Source organism: Euprymna scolopes, chromosome 20 (genome assembly GCF_053919585.1).
Source record: "Euprymna scolopes isolate OS-2025 chromosome 20, ASM5391958v1, whole genome shotgun sequence".
Taxonomy (NCBI): Eukaryota; Metazoa; Mollusca; class Cephalopoda; order Sepiida; family Sepiolidae; genus Euprymna; species Euprymna scolopes.
In genome coordinates, this window is record NC_136501.1 from 85,634,324 (window position 1) to 85,660,220 (window position 25,897).

Here is a 25,897-nt window from a genome sequence, read left to right on the forward strand (position 1 = left end):
TTTATCACTTTATTTGTTCAAAACTCCTCAAATATATTCTGTAGATTATTCTTTATTATTGCATGTGAAAGCATGTTCATTATGAAACAAAATATTTTGAAGACTTAAAATGCTGCTGTTGAAAATAAAAAAAGTTTTGGTAGGTAAGTATGAGGATCGAACCCGAGCCCTTGAGGCAAAGTTGTAAATTAAAGTGTGAAAAAAGAAACGTGCGACGTTAACCATTGGGCCACCACGAAATACTAACAGAAACACGTTTGAATTTATTTAACTATTTAGAATTGGCAGGTGCACGTTTTAATGACTTAATGAGGTCAACTTTGACTACGGAATAGTATTTTATTTACTGTGGGAACACTTTTTTATTTCCCCAAGATGTTGGGGGGGGGGGGCAGCTCCCCATAAAAAGGGGATTGTCCAAATTGAATAGTAAATGTTTGTTATAAGGAAAATATTTCCACATTGATCAAATCTGATTGCTTTTGGACATTTCCGGCAATCGTGACCGGAAAAATACCGTCAGAATTAGTGCCACTTTTATTATACGAAAAAGCCTAATCCACATGCGACGAGCAAAAAATGTTGAATATTTATCTTTTCGAAGTCGTGCAAATTAAACAGACAGGCGACCTCCGTTAACTCGTATATATTATGATTTACATGTGATATAAAAAGTTTTAAGAAGTTGTGAGCTGACCGACTGCTTCTCGAAAAAAAGCCCATCTTGGACATACACAAAAAGTGAACATACACACACACATTTTCGCTTTTATATATATAGTTGATTATGTAGAATTGTTATTTAATTATATTATTCTTAATTATTATCGCCTGTAGCGATGATTGAACTAGTAGTGCAACACTGCCTTATCTGCCCTCTACTGCCAAACTAATGCAGAATGCAACAATAATGCAAAGGACTGTATAAAAATGTGAAAAGCTGTCATATGACCTCATACTTCAAAGACATGCAAAGAAGAAAGATATAAAAATAAATTTCCTTTTTTAATCTTTTAGTTTTATGAAGACTGTCACTTTTTTATCTGGAAACAAAACTTTAATTTTTTTTATTTTTCCGCTAGAATGAATTTTCTGTTAGCGATGGATTGGTTACTGACACATGAATCTGATCCTGATATTGATGCTCCTTTGAGTGATGAAGAGGAAGAAGTAGAAGAAGCAACAGGAGATTATGGAGAAGAAAGTAAAGAGGTAACTACAAAATCTAATATATAAAGTAAAGCCAGTCTGCTTCTCGGTTTTTGGCATTAATAGCTTTTTTCCTAGAAAATCAATATTTAATTTTTTTAGTACATTGTTGCAGTATGCTGTTAAGAAAAATGAAATGTGATTTCATTGAATCCCTACCAGGAAATAATTTTACTGAATCAGAATTATTTACATATTGGACACCATCTTAAAAAATAGGAACATAACTCTGTATTCGTTAATACAGTTATTTCCCTTTGTAAAAAAAAAATATTTTTAAAAAAATGGAAAATTTAATAAAAAATAGCAAATTGTTTATAAAAAATACTTTTGAGCAATGCCAGATAGATACTGATAGATACTACGAGTAAAGATTATATGTAAGAACTGAAACATGACGTTGTTAATTTTTCTTGTTAATAATTAGGAATAGTTTGATAAGACAATTGTTTTGAAACAATAGAACTGCATATGTACTTGCACTTCTCAACAAAGCTGTATATGCACTATCAGTCTACAATTAAACAATCTAATTTCAGTTCTTAACAGAACTACATATTTGCATCAAGCTCTCAACTGAATTGCATATCTAGCTTCAATTCTCACCAGAACTGCATATCCGCATCCAGTTCTCAACAGGACTGTATATCAATTTTTCAATCCTCGTCAATCTGCCTTCAACTCTTAACATCAAAATGTATGATAATAGTTTCCAGTATATAATTACTTATATTAAATTTTTCATTGCAAATTTTGGAAAGATGGATAACTTTGAGTGAACGTTACGCTTTTTTTTTTTTTCATTCCAAAAATGCCAAGTGATAATTTTCAAAAAGGACTGAATCAAAGTTAGATTTTATCAACTGAATTTTTTTCACTAATGTTTCACCATTTATTAAGGCCAAAAAACATTTTAGAATAAGGATGAGTGATATGATGAATATAACGAGATTGAAAATAGTAAATGAAATGAACAAAATTTGATTACTTACGAGGACATTTTCTGACAAGTATTTAAATGTTATTTAGATCCAAATTTTAAAATCCGCCTGACTTAATTTTAGTTATTATTATTATTATTATTATTTTAGTTATTATTATTATTATTATTATTTTAGTTATTATTATTATTATTATTATTTTAGTTATTATTATTATTATTATTTTAGTTATTATTATTATTATTATTTTAGTTATTATTATTATTTTAGTTATTATTATTATTATTATTTTAGTTATTATTATTTTAGTTATTATTATTTTAGTTATTATTATTATTATTTTAGTTATTATTATTATTTTAGTTATTATTATTTTAGTTATTATTATTATTATTATTATTTTAGTTATTATTATTATTATTTTAGTTATTATTATTATTATTATTTTAGTTATTATTATAATTATTATTATTTTAGTTATTATTATTTTAGTTATTATTATTTTAGTTATTATTATTATTATTATTTTAGTTATTATTATTAGATACATATAATTATCAATGCAATCAATCTTTGAAAAACTTTTTCGATTAATTTTGTTTTTACAGGATGGTGCTACAGCATCCAGTCTCCCTGACCAACCACCAAAAATAAGTAATCTTCTTAACTCTTTAAAAAGATTCAAGAAAAGGGAATTCCGTCCCAATACAAGGGTAAGTAAGAATTCTTAAATTTATCTTATGATGAAATTTTCATATCGTTACTCTAAGCATATTTTAGATTAAACATTCAATGTCTACAGACCTGTAAATATAAAAATAATAATAATGTTAAAAAATGTTGATTAACAATCAGTGCAGTGTTCTCATTCTTTGGCGCATGACTGTGTTAAATATTTTGAAAATTTTATTTATATTTAGCATCACCTGTAGTGAGGATTGAACCATCAGCCTCCAGAAGACATGAGAAATAAACATTGTTGTACATTGCGCTATATACTCATGCAGATAATTCTAGTATAAATTTTGGAAACTCTTAACCTAATTTTGTTTTAGATTTGTAATAACTACTTCTTACATTATGTGATGCTTGTCCAGAATTTCCCCTATATTAAAAACAAAAGTAAAGAAAAAAATCTGTCTGATGTCAATGTACCCATGCAGGAAAGAAAATATTGCATTCCAAAATTCATGTGAATTGATCAAGTACTTTTATTTTTATAAAGAAAATCATTTTTGAATAAATTTGGAGTTTTTCCAATGTTCCCATATTAAGAATGGCTTTCTAAAATCTTGCAAGTTGTAATTATTTATAGTCAGCTCTTTTTTAAGATAACGTTGCTGTTTGCTTAGCCACAAAATTTGATTTTCTGATTTAAAAATAAAACTACATGATGAATTTTTATGTATATTTTCTTTCTGTCACAGTTCTGTACATCAAGCAGATTTTTCTTTAGTTTTGTTTTTTAATATGGAGAAATTCTGAACAAGCATCCTCTCTCTCTCTCTCTCTCATATATATATATATATATATATAATTAGAAAACTTTTATAAAGCCAATTTTGATGCCAAAAGATTTAATTTAATCTTTAATCTCTACTTGGAATAGACATTACTACATTACTACAGTCTCTATTTAACAACAACAAAACTCATGGTCATCTGTTATCAGCATTTGTCATTACCGATCAACAACGAAAAAAAAATATATGTATGTATATATCTATAATTCACTGAAGATGTTGGGGAATTGACTGAAATATTTAATTGATGTTTCATTTATTACAAAAATATATTTTTGCACCGAAATTGGCTTTATAAATGTATTATAATGTTTTCAATTGTCTCTTTTAAAATGTATAAATATTGATATATATATATATATATATACACGCACACACACACATTGAATTGAAGATTTTAAGATATGGAAAGAAATAAACAGTAAGCTGGACAACATCTTGAAATTTGGAGTACAGACTTTTTTGTCATATATATATATATATAGCATGATAGATGTGAGTTGAATGTAATGTCTTTGATAGGAATACCTTCTGTAAGAGAGCTTAATGTATATACTAGTGTTGTACCGATTAATCGGAATCAGTAAAAATTGTGCCTAATTTCCGATTCCAAAACTGATTCTTTTAATATTTTATAATGTTAATTTTTCATTGCTGATACCGTTGATAAATATTTATTCCTTTTAAACTATTAGTAAAACTAACCTCTATAGATCATGATAACATTAAAAGAAGATCTAAATTTATTTTATCTGTGTAAAATAAACAAAATAAAACTTGAAACTTTGCGAAAATTCGCTAGATAACCTTTAGAAGGATGCAGTTTATTTTCAAGGTATTGAAAAAATTGTTTAAATTTAAAGAAATATTTTGTCAAGAAAAATAATATCAAACATTATTGCTAATTAAATCAAAAGTAGAATATAATAGTGTTGGATTTTGTCTGGTTAGGTTTTGGTTCGCTCCCTTACTCTGGCATTGGCAAATATGACAAGGAATGTCGAAAAAAAAAAAAAAAAATTAATTTTGTTTGTATTTTTGTAGGGGAATCGCTTTCAACTTTAATTACATTTTTTTTATTGGTTTAAGTAAATGTTTTAGAGGTCACTTGTCCATCCCCTTATCAAATGGTTTAAAATGGTCAAGTATTTTTTCGCACCTAGTTGCCAAATGTTTACAGGCTGCTTCCCAGGGAGTTCACAGTTTAACGTTAGAAAATTTCAAATGACTGGGCGAGTTTTATTTTATTTTCCTGGAGCCACTTTGTTTGACACTGGCTGTTTTTTTATGGTATCATTCTCTTAAAAATATACATGAATGTATCCAAATGAATTAATAAAAGTCTGGATAAAATAGATAAAGAGGAAACATTTAGAAATTTTTCAAATTGAAAAAGAAATTATATCTACATTTAAAAGTACCCCCCACCCGCATTGAAATTCTACTTTTGAGCGATATTTGTGAACCCACTAAAAACAAAATTATTTTAGAATTTAGGATGGAGAGTTAGTAGCCCATATAAATTAATCTCTAATTAAATATGTATAAATTTTAAGAATTGGAATCGGGAATCGGATCGGGATCAGAAATTTTGAAAGGAATCAGTAATTGTATCGGAATCGGGAAAAATTTTGGAATCGTCCCATCAGTAGTCTGGTGCTTTTATGATCAGGCTGTCTATTGGCTTCCTGAGACGAAACGCACCTACATCGATTTTCTGTTTTTGTTTTCTATTCTCTTTTGTAAAACTTAATTATGTTCTGCAAAAACAAAAACAAAAATAACCCCCTTCCCCTCTCCTTTCCTTTTCCTTCCCTACTTACCAACCCTGTCGCCTCCCCCCCCTTTTTTTTGCCCTGTTGGTAGGGCACTAGAATAAGCCGACTGCCCCCCTGCAGAGGGTAAAAATCCCTCAATGGGGCAACCAGTTAGCCGTGGGTTGCTACCGGTAATGCCTTAAGACGTGATCCTGGTGATTGAGCTAACCTAGACCTGGGTGCATAAAAGTCTAGGCACTGCAATACATTACTTTGGCCCTTACTTCGGCTAGACGGGCGGTCGGAGAGGCCCGATCCGACCATTCGGTTAGTCACACCAAGCCCTAGCACTTACACCCAAAGTACCAACTACCACAGCAAAGAACGAAACTTAAAGGTACTCCCATCTTTTTTTTTTATTTTATTTTTTCTACCCCCACTACAAAAAATAGGCAAGCCAAGAAGGCGGTGGCAAGGGTCAATCAATTGGAAAGACCAGAACTCAACACTCCATCTGAACAAATGTATTTTTGAGGACATATTGAACAGAAAATATTGTGCTTGAGAACTCCTTATCAAAAGAATATATCCTCCACGCAGCCCTGACATGATCAAGGCGAATGGGTTTCCCCCTTACTATGCCCCAATTTTGGACTCCGAGGTGAGTAGGGAGCGTGGTTGATGAAAAATAAATCCCAAAATCCATGGCTGATAAAAACAAATGCATCCCCCTCAAGACCCTTAAAAGAAACCATTCCTCTGACTCTGACCTCTCAAGCTCAGATGAAGAACAAAAATTCAAAACTAGAAAAACCGTTCCAATTATAGACGAAGGAAACTTTCCATGATTCTTGGTCATTGAATTAATCGAAAATAAAAAAATTGGAAATTTATCACCTTTCCTAATAGAAAAAACATTATCCACAAAAAGTAAACCAAAAATGATCAAAAACAAAAGATGGAAATCTACTAGTTGAGATAACCAATCTTAGAGATGCTCAATCTCTACTCAAAATGAAGAACTTCCATGAGTACAAGTGCAAAGTCTTTCCCCATAAAACACTAAACACTTCGAAAGGAATAATTCGAAGTTATGAACTATCGCTAGCAACTGAAGAAATAAAAACCGAATAGAAAAACAAGGAGTAATCAACCACATCCGTATAAACATAAAAAGAAACAATAAAATAATAACCACCAACACATACATATTAACGTTTAACAAGCCAACAATACCTAAGGAAATAAAAATTGTCTACTTAAATGTAAAAGTAGACCAATATATCCCAGCCCCATTAAGTTGTTTCCATTGCCGAAAATATGGACATCATAAAGAAGCCTGTAAAGGAATAAAAATATGTGGAAAATGTGGCAACAAAGAGCCTGACCACACCAAAGAAAAATGCATAAATGAGGTGAAATGCACAAATTGCAAAGAAGATCACCAGGTCTTCTCTAAAATATGCAAAACATATAAAAAGGAAAGAGAAATTATAGAAGTAAAGTACAAAAAAAACACAACCTTTCCAGAAGCCAGAAAAATAGTTGAGACGTACATGAAAGACAACACATATGCTGAAACAACAAAAAAGACAACTAAACCATGCCAAAATAATGAAATACATGATCAATATAGGGAACTGATAAACAAACTGATTACATTAAATATTAAAGAATGGCAAGAATTTCAAAATAGTCTAAAAGAAAAATACTCAAATCTGGGGAAACAAAATAGAAATAACAAATCCAAACAAAGAAATAATATTCCATCCACAACCATTAAAAAAATTATCACAGAAACCAACAAAACAACCACCAGAAATTAATAAAAACATAAGCAATGATAAAACAGCAAATAAAGAACGTTCCAGAAAAGAAGAAAACCAAACAATAGACACTCAAAATAGATTCCAAATTCTAGAAAAAATGGAAACCACCCTAGATAAAAAAAAAAAGAAACCAAACACAAGTAATCAAGAGGGAAAAAATGAACAAGAAGCCAAAACAGCAACATCTCAAGCAAGATCCAGATCGACATCCAGATCCAAACAAAAAAAAAGAAAAAACCAGCAAAACACTTCACCAAAGACACAAACTCCGACAAAAGATAAACCTTCTACTTCTAAAGAGATGGAAATAGAGGAAAACTAAACATCCTCATGGATAGAAATAAAACACAACAAATTATCCAATGGAATTGTCGTGGAATAAGATCTAACTATAATGAACTTCTTATACTTATCTCACTCTTCAACCCAGCCATTGTTTGCTTACAAGAAACCTTCCTACAAAACAATAACCATTTCAAAACACCAAGCTATGAACAATACAACTATTTCCATAACACAGGCCTTCGTGCTAATGGAGGCACCTCAATTTTTGTAAGGAATAACATACCTCAAAGCAATTTCTCTGTCAAAACAAATCTCCAAGCAATTACAACTCAAGTCACATTACACAAAACAATCACAATCTGCTCAATATACCTCCCTCCTCATGAACCAATAAATGAAAATGAACTAGAAAATTTAATAAAACAACTACCTTCACCATTCATTCTTCTAGGAGACTAACTGCCACAGTACGTTATGGGGATGCAAAGTCACAAACTCAAAAGGAAACAAAATTGAACAATTAACAAAAATAACTTGTGTCTTCTCAATCAAAAAAATCCCACATACTTAAATCCAACAAACGGATCAACTAGTGCCATTGATCTTACCATGTGTGATCCATCAAGCTTCTTGGATTATACATGGAGCACTTACAAAGAACCCTGTGAAAGTGATCACTTCCCTATTATAATCAATTACAGTAACTCCATCCAAAACCACATACCCAGGTGGAACACAAACAAAGCCAACTGGGCCGAATTTAAAGAACTTTGTTCACTAAAATTAACAAAACTTCAAATCCAAACAATAGAAGAATCCACGGAAGTACTCATAACAATAGCCAAAAAATGCGTACCCAAAATTCTCTTCCTGGAAAAAAAAACAAACCATACCAATTATTCCTTTCGAAGTGTTTAGTGTTACCAGAATGTAAAACGGCCATTAGACAGAGAAAGGCAGCCTTAAGAAAATTTTAAAAAACAACCCACAACCAACAACTTAATAGAATACAAACACCAAAGAGCTAAAACTCAAAAAACAATTAAAGAATGCAAAAGATCCTGCTGGCAACAATTTGTCAACAAAATCAACATCACCACTAAACCCAAAACCGTCTGGGAAATGATTAGGAAAATAACTGGAAAATATAATCCAAATCCAATCAAACACCTTCTCACAAATAAACAGAAAATAACTGATAAAAAAGATATTGCTAACACACTAGCTAAAACCTTTGCTGAAAATTCATCATCAAACCACTACAATAGACAATTCCAAATACTTAATAAACATGAAGAAAAGTACAAAATAAACTTTAACTCCAAAAACCAAGAGCCTTACAATGAAATCTTCTCACTCAATGAACTAGAAACCGCCATAGACAAATCCCATAACTCAGCTGTAGGACCAGATGAAGTGCACTACATATCCCTTAAAGAAATTCCACCTGAACCATTAAAACTCCTTCTCAAAATTTATAATAAAATATGGGAAACAAAAGATTTCCCAACTTCATGGAAAAACGCAACAATAATCCCAATACCCAAACTGGGAAAAGATACATCAAACCCAGAAAACTACAGACCAATAGTTCTCACAAGCTGCCTATGCAAAACGTTCAAAAGAATGATTAACTACCGTCTTATATGGTATCTAGATGACAACAAAATAATTTCTGAAGTCCAGTGTGGATACCAAAAAAATCGAGGATGTATAGACCACATCACTAACCTCAAAAATTATATCAGAAAAGCTTTTATCAATAAGGAACACGTAACATCTGTTTTTTTTTTTTCAATCTTGAGAAAGCATATGAAACTACCTGAAAACACGGTATCATAAAAGATCTCCACAACATCGGACTAAGAGGCAGATTACCTGAATTCATAAAAAACTTCCTAACAGACAGATCTTTCCAAGTTCACATAGACTCAACTTTATCAGACCCACAAAATCAAGAAGGCAGCATATTATCAACAACTATCTTTAATATAAAAATCAATAACATTATAAAAGAACTCTCTTCTGATATACACAGCTCCTTATATGTAGATGACTGCTCAATCAGCTACAGATCTAAATACACTCACACTATTGAAAGAAAACTACAACATAAATAAAATTAATAAATGGGCAACTAAAAATGATTTCAAATTCTCCAAAACTAAAACAAAATGCATCCGTTTCTGTAAACAACGCAAACTCCAGCCTGACCCATCCTTACAGATTGAAGGCGAAAAAATTCCATTCGTAAATGAACACAAGCACCTGGGAATCATTTTTGACAAAAAACTAAATTTCATTCCACACATCAATCACATCAAAACCAAATGTAATAAAGCATTACAACTCCTACGAGTCAACGCCCATACAGATTGGGGAGCTGACAAGAACACACTACTCAAACTATATAGAGCATTAATTAGATCAAAAATAGATTATGGTAGCTTCATATATCAATCCACCAGAAAGTCATATCTAAAAAGTCTCAACACAATATGCCACTCCGGACTAAGACTAGCACTAGGAGCATTTCCAACCTCCCCTGTAGAAAGCCTGTATGCAGAAGCACATGAAACTCCTCCAATGCTCAGAAATCAAAACCTACACAAAATTTACAGCCAACCCCACAAACCCAGCACATAATAGCACTTTAAATCCAAACCGTAAACACCTTTTCGACTAAAAAGAAAATACAATCAAAACCTTTGGACTTAGAATAAAATCGATTTCCAACGAAGCAAGTCTACCCATAACTAAAATTCACAAAACTGTCCTACTCAAAACCCCTCCCTGGAAAATCGTATCCCCTAACATCGACCTAAGTTTAAGTAAATATGAAAAGAAACATACTCATCCAATAACTTATGATGATCTCGATAAAATCAAAGAAAAGTATCTAGACCATATCTATACAGATGGATCTAAACAAAATAACGCAACAGCCAGTGTAGTAATACTCAATAAATCAATCAAAAAACAATCAAACCTCCCAAAAGAAACCTCAATCTTCAATGCTGAAATACATGCTCTAATCCTAGCTCTCAAACTCGCCTCCAATAACAAAAAACAACAAATTTATAATCCTTTCAGACTCCCAATCTACTCTAAAAGCAATTAAAAATAAAAAGATAGACAACCTCCTAATCGCAAAATTACTCCAAAAATTAACTGAACTAAAAAGTAAAAAAGAAATCATTTTCTGCTGGATACTGAGCCATTCCTGTATTAAAGGTAATGAATTAGCAGATTCTGCAGCAAAAAACACCTTAAATCTCCCAATCGATGCAAATTTAAAAATTCCATACATAGATCTAAAAAGACGTATCAACGCATATACAACAGAGAAATGGCAAACCTACTGGAATGAACACCCTAACAACAAATTTCACGAAATCATGCCAAAAATCAAAAACCAAGAACAAAATATGAAACTAAACAGAAAAGAAGAAGTCAAACTAATAAGAATAAAAATAGGCCATACCCACTTAACTCAATCATGTCCCCTAAAAAAAGAAAGCCAACCCATCTGTATACCTTGTCAAACACCACTCACAATCAAACACATATTAATTGAATGTACTGATTTTGTAACAGTAAGAAATCGATTCTACAAAGAAAACAATATTAAAGAGTTATTTGATAAAAACAATCCCCACACCATACTCTCATATCTTAAAAAAATTGGCCTTTATAAAAAAATTTAAAAAGAACCCTTTATACAAAGATCCTGGATATGACCTAAAACTATATCCGATGGTGAGGCCCCACCCTGTGGAGTGTGGAGCCACCCTTTAATTGCCATTGCTCCCAGGTCCACTCTGACCCGGAGTGGTAGTACCTGTAAGGGTCCCAACTATGGGTTAAATAGAATCCGACTTGAAAAAAACAAAAATACTCCATTAAAAATCGTTCCTCAAAATAACTACATTCGGCATTAAATAACCTGAAAAAGGTTGATAATCTGTAAAACAAAAACTACCAACCAACATCACTAGTATATACAGAACAAAACTAAAGTTAGAATTGAAATTGGCTGCTGAGAGTAAGTGAAATCACAATGCATTGTTAAATGCTGAAAGCTCCATTTGTTTACATAAAGAGCATTGCATTATATGCTTGTGGCAGTTGACAATTTCCCTTACCAGAAAGCTTGACCCAAGAAAGGAAGCATATTTAGTCATTCACATATATATAATTGGTAGATCTAAGTTGGATGCATTCTTTTTGACAAGAGTGCATTCTGTAAGCTCAATGTAAGGTCCTTGTGGTTGTTGCTCACGTCTTTAGCTATTCACCAATACATTTGTGCCACCAGATGGGTGTAGGAAGGATTATGTAGCAAATAGGTAAGTGTAAGAAGTTTTTACACTTGCCCATTTAAGTATTAAAAGAAAGAAAAAAGTGAATTATATTAGTGCTAATAACATGGTGGGAAAAGCTAATGAAAAAATATTTGTAAAAATTTAAAAAAAATATTTAATAAAAATATTTTTTAAAAATATTTAAAAAAACAATATTACAAAAAAATAAGAAAAATAATTTCTGTTATTTTCTACTTGGCAGTTGACCTAATTGTTTCCTGTTTTTATCTTATGACACTTTTTCTTTTTTTGTTTTTATGGCATTCTTTTGTTGTTTTTTTTTTTTTTTCCTTTTTGAAAAGGAGATGAAAGAGATTCATCATTCTGATTATATGAAACAATAAGTTCATATTTACTGATGATTTTGAAAAAAGAAGGTACTTGTACAGTTTAATCAAGACATTAAAAAATGAAAATATTGAAAAAAGTTTAAATTGTATGTATTTGTTATGGAATGAAGTTCTCCGAAAAAAAAATTCACTTAATTTCATCAAGTAGTTTTTGTTTCACAGTAAAAAAACAATTTGTTGTGATACCGAGCAAAAGGTTCGATTTTTAGGAAGAAAAGCTAGTTATTAAAGATGGAGAGAGAATGTCTGCGCTTTACATGGAGTTATCTCCCCGTGGCGTTTATAAACTCCAAACAAAAATTAAAAAAAAAAACAAGATCTGCCTTCAACGCGCTCTCATAAAAACACATTTTTCTGCTGTAAAAAAAAACTACTCGATCAAATTAAGTGAAATTTTTTTTTTCAGAGATCTTCAGTTCAAAACGGATACGTACAATATAACCTTTTTTTTTGTTGATATTTTCATTTTTTAATATCTTGATTAAACTGTACAAGTACCAAAAAAATATGAAAGTTTATAATCTCAACAAGATCTTCATTCATTTGTCTGTTTTTGTTCATACATCATATTATAACGCAGACACATTACTGCACCAACCACACCGGGTGTCCTTAACCTCGTCGGATTCCACCCGATATGACAGGTGTTCTTTCGATTGTACATTGTTTCGTCACAAGTTGGCCTGTTGATCATCTTCACCCACTGTGTTTTCATGGTGGGGCGCTTTGCCTCTCGATCGAATCATCTCCTACCTTGTGTAGGTAGTCTCCGGGTACATCAATCACTCTGCTGGTCCTTGCGGCTTGCTGCAAAATGAAGAGTCCTCACCACAAACAGAACTCCGGTTTATAATGATAACAAACTATTTATTAATTTCATTACTTCATAACAGCTACTGTCTAAATTGAGGTGACTGACTATAGCAGTGAAACGATGTAAGACCAGACCAGTAAAGTCACAGTTTCCCATTAACACAGGCTAGTTAACATCATAACATCAGGCACTGAGGGCTCCCAAATTGGGAGCGCTTGACCAGCCCAGCCGTTCAGTTTGCTGGCTATGACTCTACTGTTTTTAGAATTCCTTTTTCTAAATCCAACCCCTTTTCCCCACCTCTCCTTCAGAGAGTGGTTACAAACACCCTTTCTTTCTTCCTCTTAGAGCTTACCCTTCGTCTTGTCCACTCAGCACCTCTCTCTCTCCGTTCCCCTGATCTCTACTCCTCCCCCTCGAACTTATCTCTACCAAATTTTAACCCTCCTTTGCACTGAGGCCTTCACTTATTATCAAATTAGGAGTGATTAGTCACCCCAGGTCAAACAATGCCCGGCGGCGACCCTCTCTCCTTGACCCCCATTCTAAGCTGTCAGCCTTAATAAGCCAAGAATCTCTGGATCTCTTCATACCTCTCAACAGAGGTTTTAAAAACAACCTTTCATGTTAATAGATATATAACGACAATGAGATAAAAACAATTATTTGTTTTTTCTCTTTCTGACAAAATCCCATATATATTTCTGTTTTGTCCCAATCAGATATCAACACCCCCTCTTCTGCTCTCTCTTCCACCATCCCGTCCAGTCACCCCCCCCCCCACTGCAATATGCACCTCGCTGCATGCATTCATGACACCAATAGTGTCATAATATCACTTCAATACCCCTGTATTCTACATTGTTACAGCCTTCTTATTTACTTACATATTCAATTTTGTATATAAAAAACTATTACAAATCTTATTAAAACACTTATGTGTTTTGCAGGCATTGATGCATTTGATGGAGATGGGCTTTGAAGAATCAGAAGCAATTAGCGCTTTAAGAGTTGCTGGAAACAATCAAGATACAGCTGTGAGTACATTTTTATTATTTCACTTTAACTTATTATTCAAAGCAAAACTGAAGAAATAACTAGTGATAACCTTCATATTCCATTGTCTTAAAATTGTAACATTATTTAACAAATGAAAGAAAACACTGCACTTAAATCTTAATTGTTTATAATTTACTTAAAAAAATTTCAACTTCATTTTATACTAGCTGTACCGACCCGACATTGCCCAAGATTTATTAATGTCATTTTAGTTTAAACTTTATTGGAACGTTTTTAAAGTTATACAGTAAAATTAAACAAAGTGTAAAAACAGTACCTAAACCATCCATGGAAAATTAAGCTGTTAAAAAGTCCAAGTAGCAGTTCTAAAACTGAACAATACCAATTCTTAAAAGCACCATCATGTATAAATGTAAGTTAATAAGAAATCAAATGCTAACCACAAGAGTGGGCCTCTTGATCTCTGAGAACTCACTGAAATAAAAATTATATTTTTATTCAATAATTCTCTGATTAAAATTTAGATTAGAAATAAATTAAAAAAATATTAATGGGTAAGTTATGTATAGACAACACACACACACACACATACACATATATATATATATATATATATATATATATATAAACATGCTAAGTGATCACAAAATGTTATTAATAAGTGATGATTTTTTACATGTTAAATATGAGTTATCCTACTATGAGTTATTAGTCATTATTTAAAATTGTTGCCATTGTAACAGTCTTCCTAGCTAGAGTAATTTTTCTTCAAACGAACTGAAGCAAAAGACATTTTGTATTATAAAAAAACATACTGAAAGAAGACAATCTGTCGAGACAGAATCAAATATCAATGTGTTATCGGAAGCAATGCTATTATTGTCTAAATTCTAAAATCTGGCTGACATAAATTTATAAATTGGCCTTGTTGACATTGTCCGAATGTTAAATATATTTGTGCTGTCTTGCTGTGAATTTCAACCCATGAATTTAGTGAAAAATTTTCTGCAGGAAAAGGAATCTTAATTTTAAGTAACTCACCCATCTGATATTTTATCTTAAATTTATCTTTTGAACTAGCTCACATTGTCGGCTTTTTTATCACTTTGCAAAGTTTGTTACTTGAAATATTTGAAACATTAATTTAAAATATTTAATTCATAATTTTGTTGTGACTATGAAACAAAATCTTTCTCTTTTCTTCACATAAGTAGATAAACATTAACATTTTCGTAATTTCAGTACAAAATTATTTTTTTTTTTTAAGTGTGACCATAAAGAAAAAGGAAGAAGAAATCAATTTGCTTTTTTATTTGGAATTTAGAATAGATAACAACTCAATGAAAACTAAGTCAGTTTCTCTAAAGAACGGTACATTTGAACACAAACACACAATATTTGTGTAAAAATAAAACAATATTGTAAAACAGAATCATTTGTTATATCAAAATGAAAACAATCATTGAATTTAAAAACAATACATAACAATAGTTAATTAATAAAATGTCATTTCTCAAAAGCAATATGCAAATTATAAAATCTTCTGACTGTTATCACATGTACTCAAGCTGTATATAAAAAAAGATAAAATAAAAAATAAAGGTTTGGCCTAAAATGGAAGTCAATTTATTAAAGCTATCCAATCCAACACATGGATGAATGAATGATGGGTGAGTTCTTTAACTCTTGGAGATCATGGGAATGCTGCATGAAATAATGCAGTGTGTCTTTGGCAAAAATAGCCTGGTGGCATTCATCCCTCTCCAGGCTTCAGAGCATATACAGCACCCAGTATTATCAAATGGTCACCCAGTTTAGTACTGACCAGGCTCAACATTGTTTAATACTGGTGATCTAACAGGAACCACTATGTCAACATGATTATGCCGTATATACATGCCAGCATGTAAAATAGATGTAGAACCAAATTTTAATATTCGTATTATGTTGTAGTAGTAGATGATGATGTTGGAAATTTTGTGTGCCGAGAAATCATTTTTTGCACCTTCAGTATCAAATGTACCAAAATGTCATTTTAATAAAAATTATGAATCTGACATCTTGTTTATACCTCAGCTGTGTGTACCAAGCTCATTTTGACATAAGCTTGCACCTGTAGAACAATAATAATTATCAAATATACCAATAGGTCATTTGAATGAAAATAATAAATCTGACAGACACCTGCATATGAAATAAGCAAACTTGAAATTGTCGGAAAGAAAGAAAAGTATGATTTTTTTTTTTTTTTGAAGGGTCACTTTCAGCAAAAAGTTATGCAAGTGTAATTAAAGTCAGTTAGTCCAGTAAATCATAAGGCCGAATAAAATGCCCAAGGCTGTGGTGTGGTTACAAGACAATAACATCCCAAAAGAACTGTTTCAGATGGTTACAAAAGCTTATGTAATAACAGTCAAAAAGGATATCGTCAATATGGTCTGGGAAGAATCAATCCATTTATAACCGTTACAAAAAATAAAAACGTTATATTTTTATATATCAGTGTTTTGTCGTCCTTTTAAATATAGTCAAAATACAACAGTGTGTATATTGCATAAAATTGAATTAACTTGAAATAGGGCACTTTGACTTAACATTAGTGCAAGAAATGGGCCAACATTTGGATTAGGTGTCCAATTGGATAATATTACATTAAGGTGCCTAGAAACTAAGACTTGGAATGCCAAGATCACTGTTTCTTTTATTCTTTTCTATATTTCTGTGTTTCTCCTTTTTTCCCTCCAGTGTGAATGGCTTTTAGGTGATCGTCAAACATTACCCAGCGATGTGGATGAAGGATTAGATGTTGATGGTCCCATTTATAAAGCAATCATGTCTAATCCTACTATTCAGCTCGGCTTAAATAATCCTCGTTGTTTGCTTGGTAAGTAGAAAAGCTGTAGGTCAGCATATACGAATCAATTTCAAATTTGAATTACTTTTTATAAACAAAATAGTTTTTTTTTGTGTTTTATTTATTTTTGTGTTTTTAGAATAATCCAAATAATATAAGTTCTATAACTTATATTATTTGGATTATTCTGACCATTATTCTCATCTTAGTTAACAACTAGAATATTAAAATAATTCAAATAATTTTTCATGTTTCAGGCAATGTAACTTTCTTTTGGAGATTCTTTTTGAATATAGGAATTTTAATATCAAACTTGAGAATCTGTATAGAATTTCAAACTGAACTCTATTTAATCCATATGGGTAGATTGTTCTTGTTCTATCAACCATGACCAGGTAGATGTGAAACTTTTATAATGTTGCTTGTAGCAATGATTGAAATTTAACCCATCAGAAGATTGTTAATTAAAACTGACTTTTAATCAATGCCTTCAATCATTACATCATGTGTCCAATTCTAATATGATTTTGGAAAGCTTTAAACCTTGTAATTGTGACTTATTTTAAAAATATCATTATTATTGTAGATATTGTACGTTTGACTTTAGAAAAATCCAGCAAGATAACTTTATTTGTTAGGAAAATGATTTGAATAGTTAATTTTTAATGGCTATATTATATGAAAATGATTAAAATGTAACTTATTAATCTGAATTCATTGCAGGTCTAAAGTTTTTTTTTTTTTTTGTTTTTGTTTTTTTTTGTAGCATTTTTACTGATGCTGGAGAGTCCCCTTACTGCTAACCAATGGCTGACTGATGCCGAGACAGGTCCTGTTTTGCTGCAAGTTTCTAGGATTTATCACGCAGAGAAGAATTCCAACAAGGCTCTTGTTAGTCGGAACAGTCTTGGACTTGGGCCCAGCAGCAGCAGCAGTAGATGATGTTGGCCCCATATTTAGATCGACTGCCATTTAACAAAAAAAAAAAAAAAAAAACAACGGAAAGAAAGAAATCTACATCATATGTTTATAAACATGTTCACACATATCACTGATATTTTGTCAGCTTAAAAGTTTCTTTTTTATTTAACAAAAAGTCTGAATAATTTTTTAAGTAAATTTTATAAATGCACACAAATACTTAGACATGTCTGAAGTATTTGTATTATTTTAATTTTTTGGACTACTGTTCTCATCTTGAGTGTTATGTTCACAATGTTTTGTGTTGATGTAACCTCCAACTTTCTTTCAGTGTATCTTGTCAAACTCGTAAATCTTTCTGTCTGACATGAGAATCTGCATCTTGAGGTTATATCGATGGAGACATTGTGAAAATAATACTTAAGATGAAAACAATAGTCCAAAGAATTCAAATAATACCAATAATTAATGAAACATGTCAGATAATATTCAAAAATTAATTTATTTCATGTTAATTACACTTTGGTAATGCCAATATGACATGAAAGGCATGTTGAAGACAACCTGAAACTATATGAATGTATGAAGATCAAAAATAACAGAAAAGCATAGATTCAGAACGAATACATTCACAGACATGACGTAAATAGGCAAAAAACAATTTATATGTCTGCAACATTGTCTTCTATGTTTAGCCCAAAAAGCGGAATCCATGCTGGACTTCTTTCAACTATACACAATCAATGGTTTGATCAGGATAAAGTTCAGCCATTTTGGGATCTGATAGTAAGATATCCAACCTTTTCCCAATGGCCTCCATCCTGAATTTAATTTCCGTGATAATGTTGTTGTTTTTTGTGTTACATGTCCATGCCAGTGCTGATGATTTTTCTTCATTTTGTCAGAGATTGGTATAACTTTGCAATTGGTATAACTTTGCAATTGGTATAACTTTGCAATTGGTATAACTTTGCAATTGGTATAACTTTGCAAATGGTATAACTTTGCAATTGGTATAACTTTGCAATTGGTATAACTTTGCAAATGGTATAACTTTGCAATTGGTTGGATCTAGTCAGATCAAAATTCCAAAACAACATCTTTGTCTCTATGACCGATAATCTTTTTTTTGCTTCCTTCATCAACATCCATCACTCAGCACCATAAAAAACAAAAGTAAAAATTTGAAACATCAATATTTTATGCTAATTGACATTTTTTGTGTTTCAGATATGAATATATATCTATCGCATATCACGATTCAAATATAAGCCAAAGAAACATTAAAATTCTTAGTTTCAGAGAAGCCACATAAGTCAATCTGAAGGTGTTTTAATCATCGTCAAATTGCAACAAACCTCAGGATTCCACTGTTCATTGAGTAATTGACAAGAGAGGGAAAATAGTCAATATCATCTAGTTTTGATATTCAAGGTGCAGTGAGTGTTCCGAACTCTGAAGTGGGTAACACACCTGCTTTCCATGCAGTCCAATCTAAAGGAGTAATACCAGTCATTTTGCAAACAGTCAAGTCACTTTGTATACATTAAAGTCGGGTCTTCCTCGGTCTTTCACGCATCCTTGTACCTAAGGTATCCCTGCATGTTATTGAGTTGATGAAGGAAGCGGCATGCTGTCTATGGCCAAACTATTTGAGATGCCAACTGCATATGACATACAAAATCCCACCAATACCAAACTTCTGATAAAGCATGGCTGAAGGGATTCTTTTCTCGTTTGCTATCAATCTTTGTTAATAATAATAATGTATATTTACTACTGTTGTTTCATTGTACAGAAGAATAGATAATTGCAGTATCATATTTATTTTTAAAAAAAGTACATTGGAAACTCAAGACTTTTGCTCAAATAACAACTTTTATACGATTTCAATTTTTTACATAATTGTATATTATGATTTCAGTTGAGAAAAATGCTAATATTTATTCATGCTTTTACTAAACACAAGTTTAAAATATCAAATTACTGCGTTCTTTTTACAAATTACACTTTGACTTAAAAATTTTTTACAGAATTTCTATTTCTACCTCAATGTCTTTGAATGAAATGATTGAACAAATATTGCTTGTTACTTTTATGAATAAAAAATCGTCTTGATAGAAATTTGTATACAACCATTCAGAACTGCCGCTGACACAAAAGTTAATAAAATTCACAATTCTTTTCTGCAATCCAATCATATATTCAGTCTTTGTGCGACTTGTCCACCAAGTTTCAGTCATGCATGTTCTACAACCTTTATTTTATCGTCATTCAAAGAAAAGCACATCTGGATACAATGTTGAAAATTGTCAGTTACTTTAATCAGAGAAAGACTGTTGCAGTTTTAACCACTATTCAACTGAGTGAGAATCTTTTTGGTAACTCAATCGCTTTGCTTTAGTTCCCCCCTAAACTTGACTTGCTACCATAAGTGTTGTACATCTATTGAACAAAGAAATCTCACCTGTTCTTTCAATGTGACTATACCATTGAAGTCTCCTGTTCTGTACATTTCTCCCTACATTGTCAAGATTTGATCTTCCTCTGAAGTCATTAGAACTGAACCTATCTTTAAAACTCACATTACATATCCATCTTATCATATCATTTCTCTCCATGCAACATATGTCCTTACTGGTCAGGTTTCACTTCCGTACATCACCACACAAGCCTATTAGATTCTTCTTTTGTTTGATAGTGATAATGCTCTGCTTCCCAAACTTACTCCTAATTCTTGCAATCATACTAGTACCTGCACCTCCCTCTGCTCCACCAGAAGAAAATGTCACAATTCACAATTATTTCTGTAATCTAACCATATTTGGCACAAATAAACTTCAATCTATGCCTGACTTGTCTACCAAATTTCAGTCATGTATGTTTCACAGTCCTTGTTTCATTACTATAACCATGCCTAGATATGATGTGTAAAATTGTAAATAACTCCAACACACTTCTTTCTTGATACTGTCCTAGATTGCACTGACATGACTCTCTTTAGTTCAAGAATAATCTCGGTATTGTTTTTATATTGTTTTTGATATAAGCCTACAAATAAAAAATATGGTTGTTTATGGTCTGTTGCATAAAGCCTTTTCAGGATCACACCTCCTACTGATGAGACGATCACCAAAGTATCTCCACAACCATTCCAACAAGTCATTTTATTAAATATTGGTAGGTACATCTACTAGTATAAATATTTGTTCAGATGGATTTGGCATTTTAAATATGGATGTGTTCTAGACAAGGGTCACAAAGAAGTTATAGGATCAAGCTTGCTAGGAAATAAACTGGGGATTTATAAGAAAGGGCATGATAATAACTATTTGGAATTGAGAGAGTGGCACTTGTTCATCTTTGAGAGTCTTGTATGGGAGCTTCGGTAGACAAGATGGGTATAGAAAGTGGTTTGAGCAAACTATAAGTGAGCCATGCATTTATGAAATAAGTAACTAGTCTCTCTCTCTCTCTCTCTCTTTCTTCTCTCTCTCTCTCTCTCTCTCTCTCTTTTGCTTCCACCATTGCAACTGCTTTTGATTGTCCAGTGAGTCATAATGTGAATAAATCGTAGATATGTCCATTTTCTTCATGAGCTTTTTATGGATGGTTTTGTTTTTGAGGAGAAATTTGCTCTGAAACTTCTTGATCTTATCAAATTTTTCTTGAAGTAAATCCATTGTTCTTTCTGCTTCTTGTACAATTGGTTTTCTTTATCGCTCTGAATATTTTCTCACACCTGAAGCTATTCTTTGTCTCTACAAATCTGTCAGACCTTGTATATGATGTCATAGTTGGGTTGGTGAATTTCTGTAACATTCAGAAACGTAATTTGATTGGCTCCACCCTATCTTCACTGCACCTTCTCTCTCACAGATGTGATGTTGCTAGTCTCAATCTTTTCTATAAATATTATTATGGCATGCGTTCTTCAGAATTGTCTGATTTGTTTTGTGCTTCCTTTGTTACAACTTGTTTGACTCCTTGGTTTAGTGACCAATCAACCAATGCACTATTTTATTACTTCATTGTAATATAGCTTTTTATTTTAGTATCTTCTTTTCGAGAATTGTGAAATTCTCATCCTGTTGCCTTTTTTTCTCCTACCTGTAATCTTGGTCTTATTAAGACAAAGGTTAATAGACATCTGTTTTTTGTGATAATCTTTCATTCTTGTTAGGTCTTTACATTAAGTGGCTTCCTGAGATGTCTGGGGCAATTAAAAATCATTTGCTTTCTAAAAATCCTGCGTTAAATTAACTGAAAAATAATCAGAACTATAACATGGCTTATTATTTCAGTTGATGATGGAACTTTGCCATTGAAGGATAGTAATATGCACTCACTATGCCAATGTTGGCAGGTAGAATAGGTAGAGCTTTTGTGTTGATTGAAATATTGATTTGTTAAATATTAGTGGGTATGTTTACTAGTATAAATATCAGTTGAAATATCAGGGTGGTCGCTAGAAAAGCGGGAAATTTAAAGGTCAGCTTAGATCATGAATAAAATGCGTGATTGCTATTTTTTGATTGGTGCCGTGTGAATGTTGTAAAAATAAATTGTTGTTTGGCGCTGCAGTGAAGTGCACGGATGACATTTTGAGTATCTATGAGTATAATATAACATTTGCCTTTGAAAAACTTTGTAAAAATAAATCGTTGTTTGACAAAATTCCCGCTTTTCTAGCGATCACCTTATATTTGTCAGATGGATTTGGTGTTATGTAGTAAAAAGAATGTTTTAAACAAGTCACAAAGAGATTATGGGAATGACCTTGCCAGAAAATAAGCTGGGGATTTATGAGAAAGAAAGTGCTAATGATAATTATTCAGATATACAATTGAAAGAGTAGCCATTGCCAATCTTTGAGGATTTTTTTATGGAAGCTTAGATCGAAAAGATGGATTTAGAAAATGCTCTAAGAAAATAAATAAACCGTGCACTTATGAAATAAGTAACGAGTCTTTCCGTCTCTTTTGCTTCCCTCCTTTTTTACTTTGTTCACTTGCGATTGTACATTAAGCTACAACATGAACAACTCCTTCATCTTCTAAAGTTCTCATGTTGAATTCATTGAATAATTGTAATTAATTAAAAAAATATACTATTACCTTTCTGTTTGATAATGTCAGGTTTTCCGAACTTACTCCTAATTCTAGTTCTCGATAACAACATACATATACTATGCATATGACTGTAAGATGACAAAGTATGATTTTGAGTTGATTGAAATATTCATTTGTTAAATGAGTTTTTGTAAGTAAATCATTACATAGGGGTCAACTTGGAGACGATCTCATTCCCTGGACTATGAAGTGGGTAGAGTGTCCCCATCCTGTTAAAGTCACTGTTTATCCTTCATGACACCACTTTGTCTGCCCAAAACTTCTCAATTTAATCAAAGCTGAGGTGTACATTTGAGGAATGCCATTGAACAAACAAGGACTGTTGGATATTCATGATTGGAACTTGGTAATCAAGGCAGTCAAAGACTAAAGTTTATTCGTATGAAATATGGTTTCATTGCAGAACAGAAAACTTTGTTGTTTGGTCATACTGAAAGAATTGATAAAAATTCTAGAGTTAGTAGATGTAGAACAGATGAAGTATAAGGAAAATATGTGAGAAATTGATAAGGATCTGAAAGAAGGATAAATAAAGACCTGTGCAGAGATAGGTTAATTTCAAAGTTAATTTTTGAAACCTGTTCAACACATGCAAAACATGACGATGACACATATAATATCTTTTTGTGTTTTATTTAATGAATATCCAACACTTTGTTTTATTGACATTCAATGACATCCCGGGGCCACTTTGGTAATTGTCTCATCAGTCTTACAGTTCATTGCTAAGTTCCACTGAAAAGAACAAATAGCTGCTTCCATCTGTTCTTATATAACCGTAAGGGGCAGATAACTCAACAATACTTTCTGTATCAGGGGCTGATAACTCTGTGCTTATTTAGAACTAGCTGTACCCGGCCCTGTATTGCTGTGGCTCAAAACAAACAAAAAACGATAAAAGCAAAATGTATGATTTTGATGTTTATGTTCTCAATAACCTGTGCATATTGCTTTCAAATATAATTTTGTTGTTCAATACTGTACTAATAGAAATATTAATGTTCAAGTGAAACCAATCAAATGATTGCCATGTCACAGTAATGAAAATATCCAAAATGCACACAAAACAATAAGGTATAAATTAATAATTAAAGGAACTAGTTTTTGAATGGATTTAGAAATTGAAGCTATTTCCCATGTCTTTCCGACAAATGTCACGTGACAAAACAAACATAGCCAAAACTATTTGTTCGTTGAATCATGGAAGACTTAACTAATTGTAACGTGACAATTAGGTAGATAACATGTTGAAATTGACAAAAAATGTAAGTAGTTAGAATTTTGTTTTTGAATTATAATCAACTTTTCGGTTGTCTGATTATGCTACAATAACAAAGAAACCCCTTTTTTTATCGACCGACCTGTCGAATGAACACCCGTATAATTTGACCCGGAAACTAAAGGAAAAAAAAGACAATAAATGAAAAAAATCTTTAAATTTACTAATTAGATATAATAAATGTAAATAAACAATGCAATCTGCAACATTTAAATGAAGTTGCATTGTTTATTTAAATTTATTATATTTTTTTGCAAAGTATTTAACAACAAAAGTTGTTTTTTGTTTTCAAACACACGCATACAAACACGCACGCACGTTTAAATTTACTGAATATCTATATTTATTTATTTTTCTCAACAGAAGTTACATTTTGTATTGTTTAGTTACATTATTTTTTTTGCAATTGTTTTAACTAAAGTTGTGTTTTTTTGTATCAGCGGCATCGCCGAGCCAAATAATGTCTCTTAGTGGTACCATATTTTTAATTTTATTAATTGTTCGTTTATAAAGAGAAATAGAATTCCAGAATATGAGAATTTTCAGAGCTCAACCAATCAGAATGGACAGAATTTATTATGGACGTTATTATTTATGAATCAGAAATCGAAAGATTATGTTATGTCTCTGCATCTATGGGCCAGTTATGATCTGTGTAATCACTATCTGTGGAAAATGTAGAATTGGTCACAATGATAACTGGTAGCAGTGTTATGACTAAATATTTAGAAAGAAAAATAGGAACTCCTTCCTCTAAAGATGTTGCGATTATGGTGTTGCTCGTCGGATAAAATGTAGCATTTTATTATCATGACTGAATGTGTCTATAATTGTGTTTGAAAGCTACATAGGATAGTGGCTATTAGGCTAGATGTTTTGAATGTGGCATCTATTGTTGCAAAACTACGATACTTTGGTCCAGAGGGGAATTTTTGCAGCGATTTTATAATAAAGGAGATTACACTTGATTAAAAATAATAAAAATACAGAAAAATCTTTATGTATGTATGAAGATGTCATATTCCAAAAATTATGTAAATTGATCAAATAGTTTTTTTAATTGAGAAAATCAAATATGATTTTTAGCAATTGAAAGTTTTTAATTATTTTGAATACAAACAAAATCTCTAGTCAAATTGAGTTGTCGCCATTGAATTTAGGCAAAATTTAAACCAATATGGATGCTTCCAGCCTCCTTCTCATGTCCTTATAAAATTTGATTTTCTTAATTAAAAAAATTACTTGATTAATTTATGTGATTTTTGGAATATGACATCATTTCATGATGAATATGTACATCATAAAGACTTTTCTGTATTTTTGTTTTTGAATTAAGTTTAATTCTAAATAATCACCAATAACTCCTAGATACTATTTCAACACAGGAGTAGATAACTCTTTTTACTTATACAATCAGCAAGTGTGATTTTGAATGGGCTTCACACTCACCAGATCTAAACGCCCACTCTCACTTCTGAGTTTTGTCTGTGTGCATTATCTTAAAGATGCCATAATATCAAAACAACTTTCCTGAACTGTGGAAAGCTATCACAGCTGAAATCTGTGGCAAATGAGGAGTATGTCAGAATTATTAACAATTCTGCATCTTGTAATCAAGA

General features: G+C 31.6%; 1 protein-coding gene across 1 annotated transcript in view; it reads left to right on the top strand.

The window, feature by feature from the left end:
• LOC145241517 (ubiquitin-associated domain-containing protein 1-like) overlaps positions 1 to 19,850 on the top strand; it is a 48,360-nt gene extending 28,510 nt beyond the window's left edge. Inside the window, exons 6-10 of the mRNA XM_080104561.1 lie at positions 1,083 to 1,212; positions 2,759 to 2,863; positions 14,023 to 14,109; positions 16,838 to 16,976; positions 17,713 to 19,850. Of these exons, the coding sequence (XP_079960687.1) occupies positions 1,083 to 1,212; positions 2,759 to 2,863; positions 14,023 to 14,109; positions 16,838 to 16,976; positions 17,713 to 17,888 (637 nt within the window). The 3' untranslated portion in view covers positions 17,889 to 19,850. The remainder of the gene's footprint in view (positions 1 to 1,082; positions 1,213 to 2,758; positions 2,864 to 14,022; positions 14,110 to 16,837; positions 16,977 to 17,712) is intronic.
• Positions 19,851 to 25,897: the final 6,047 nt, after the last annotated feature.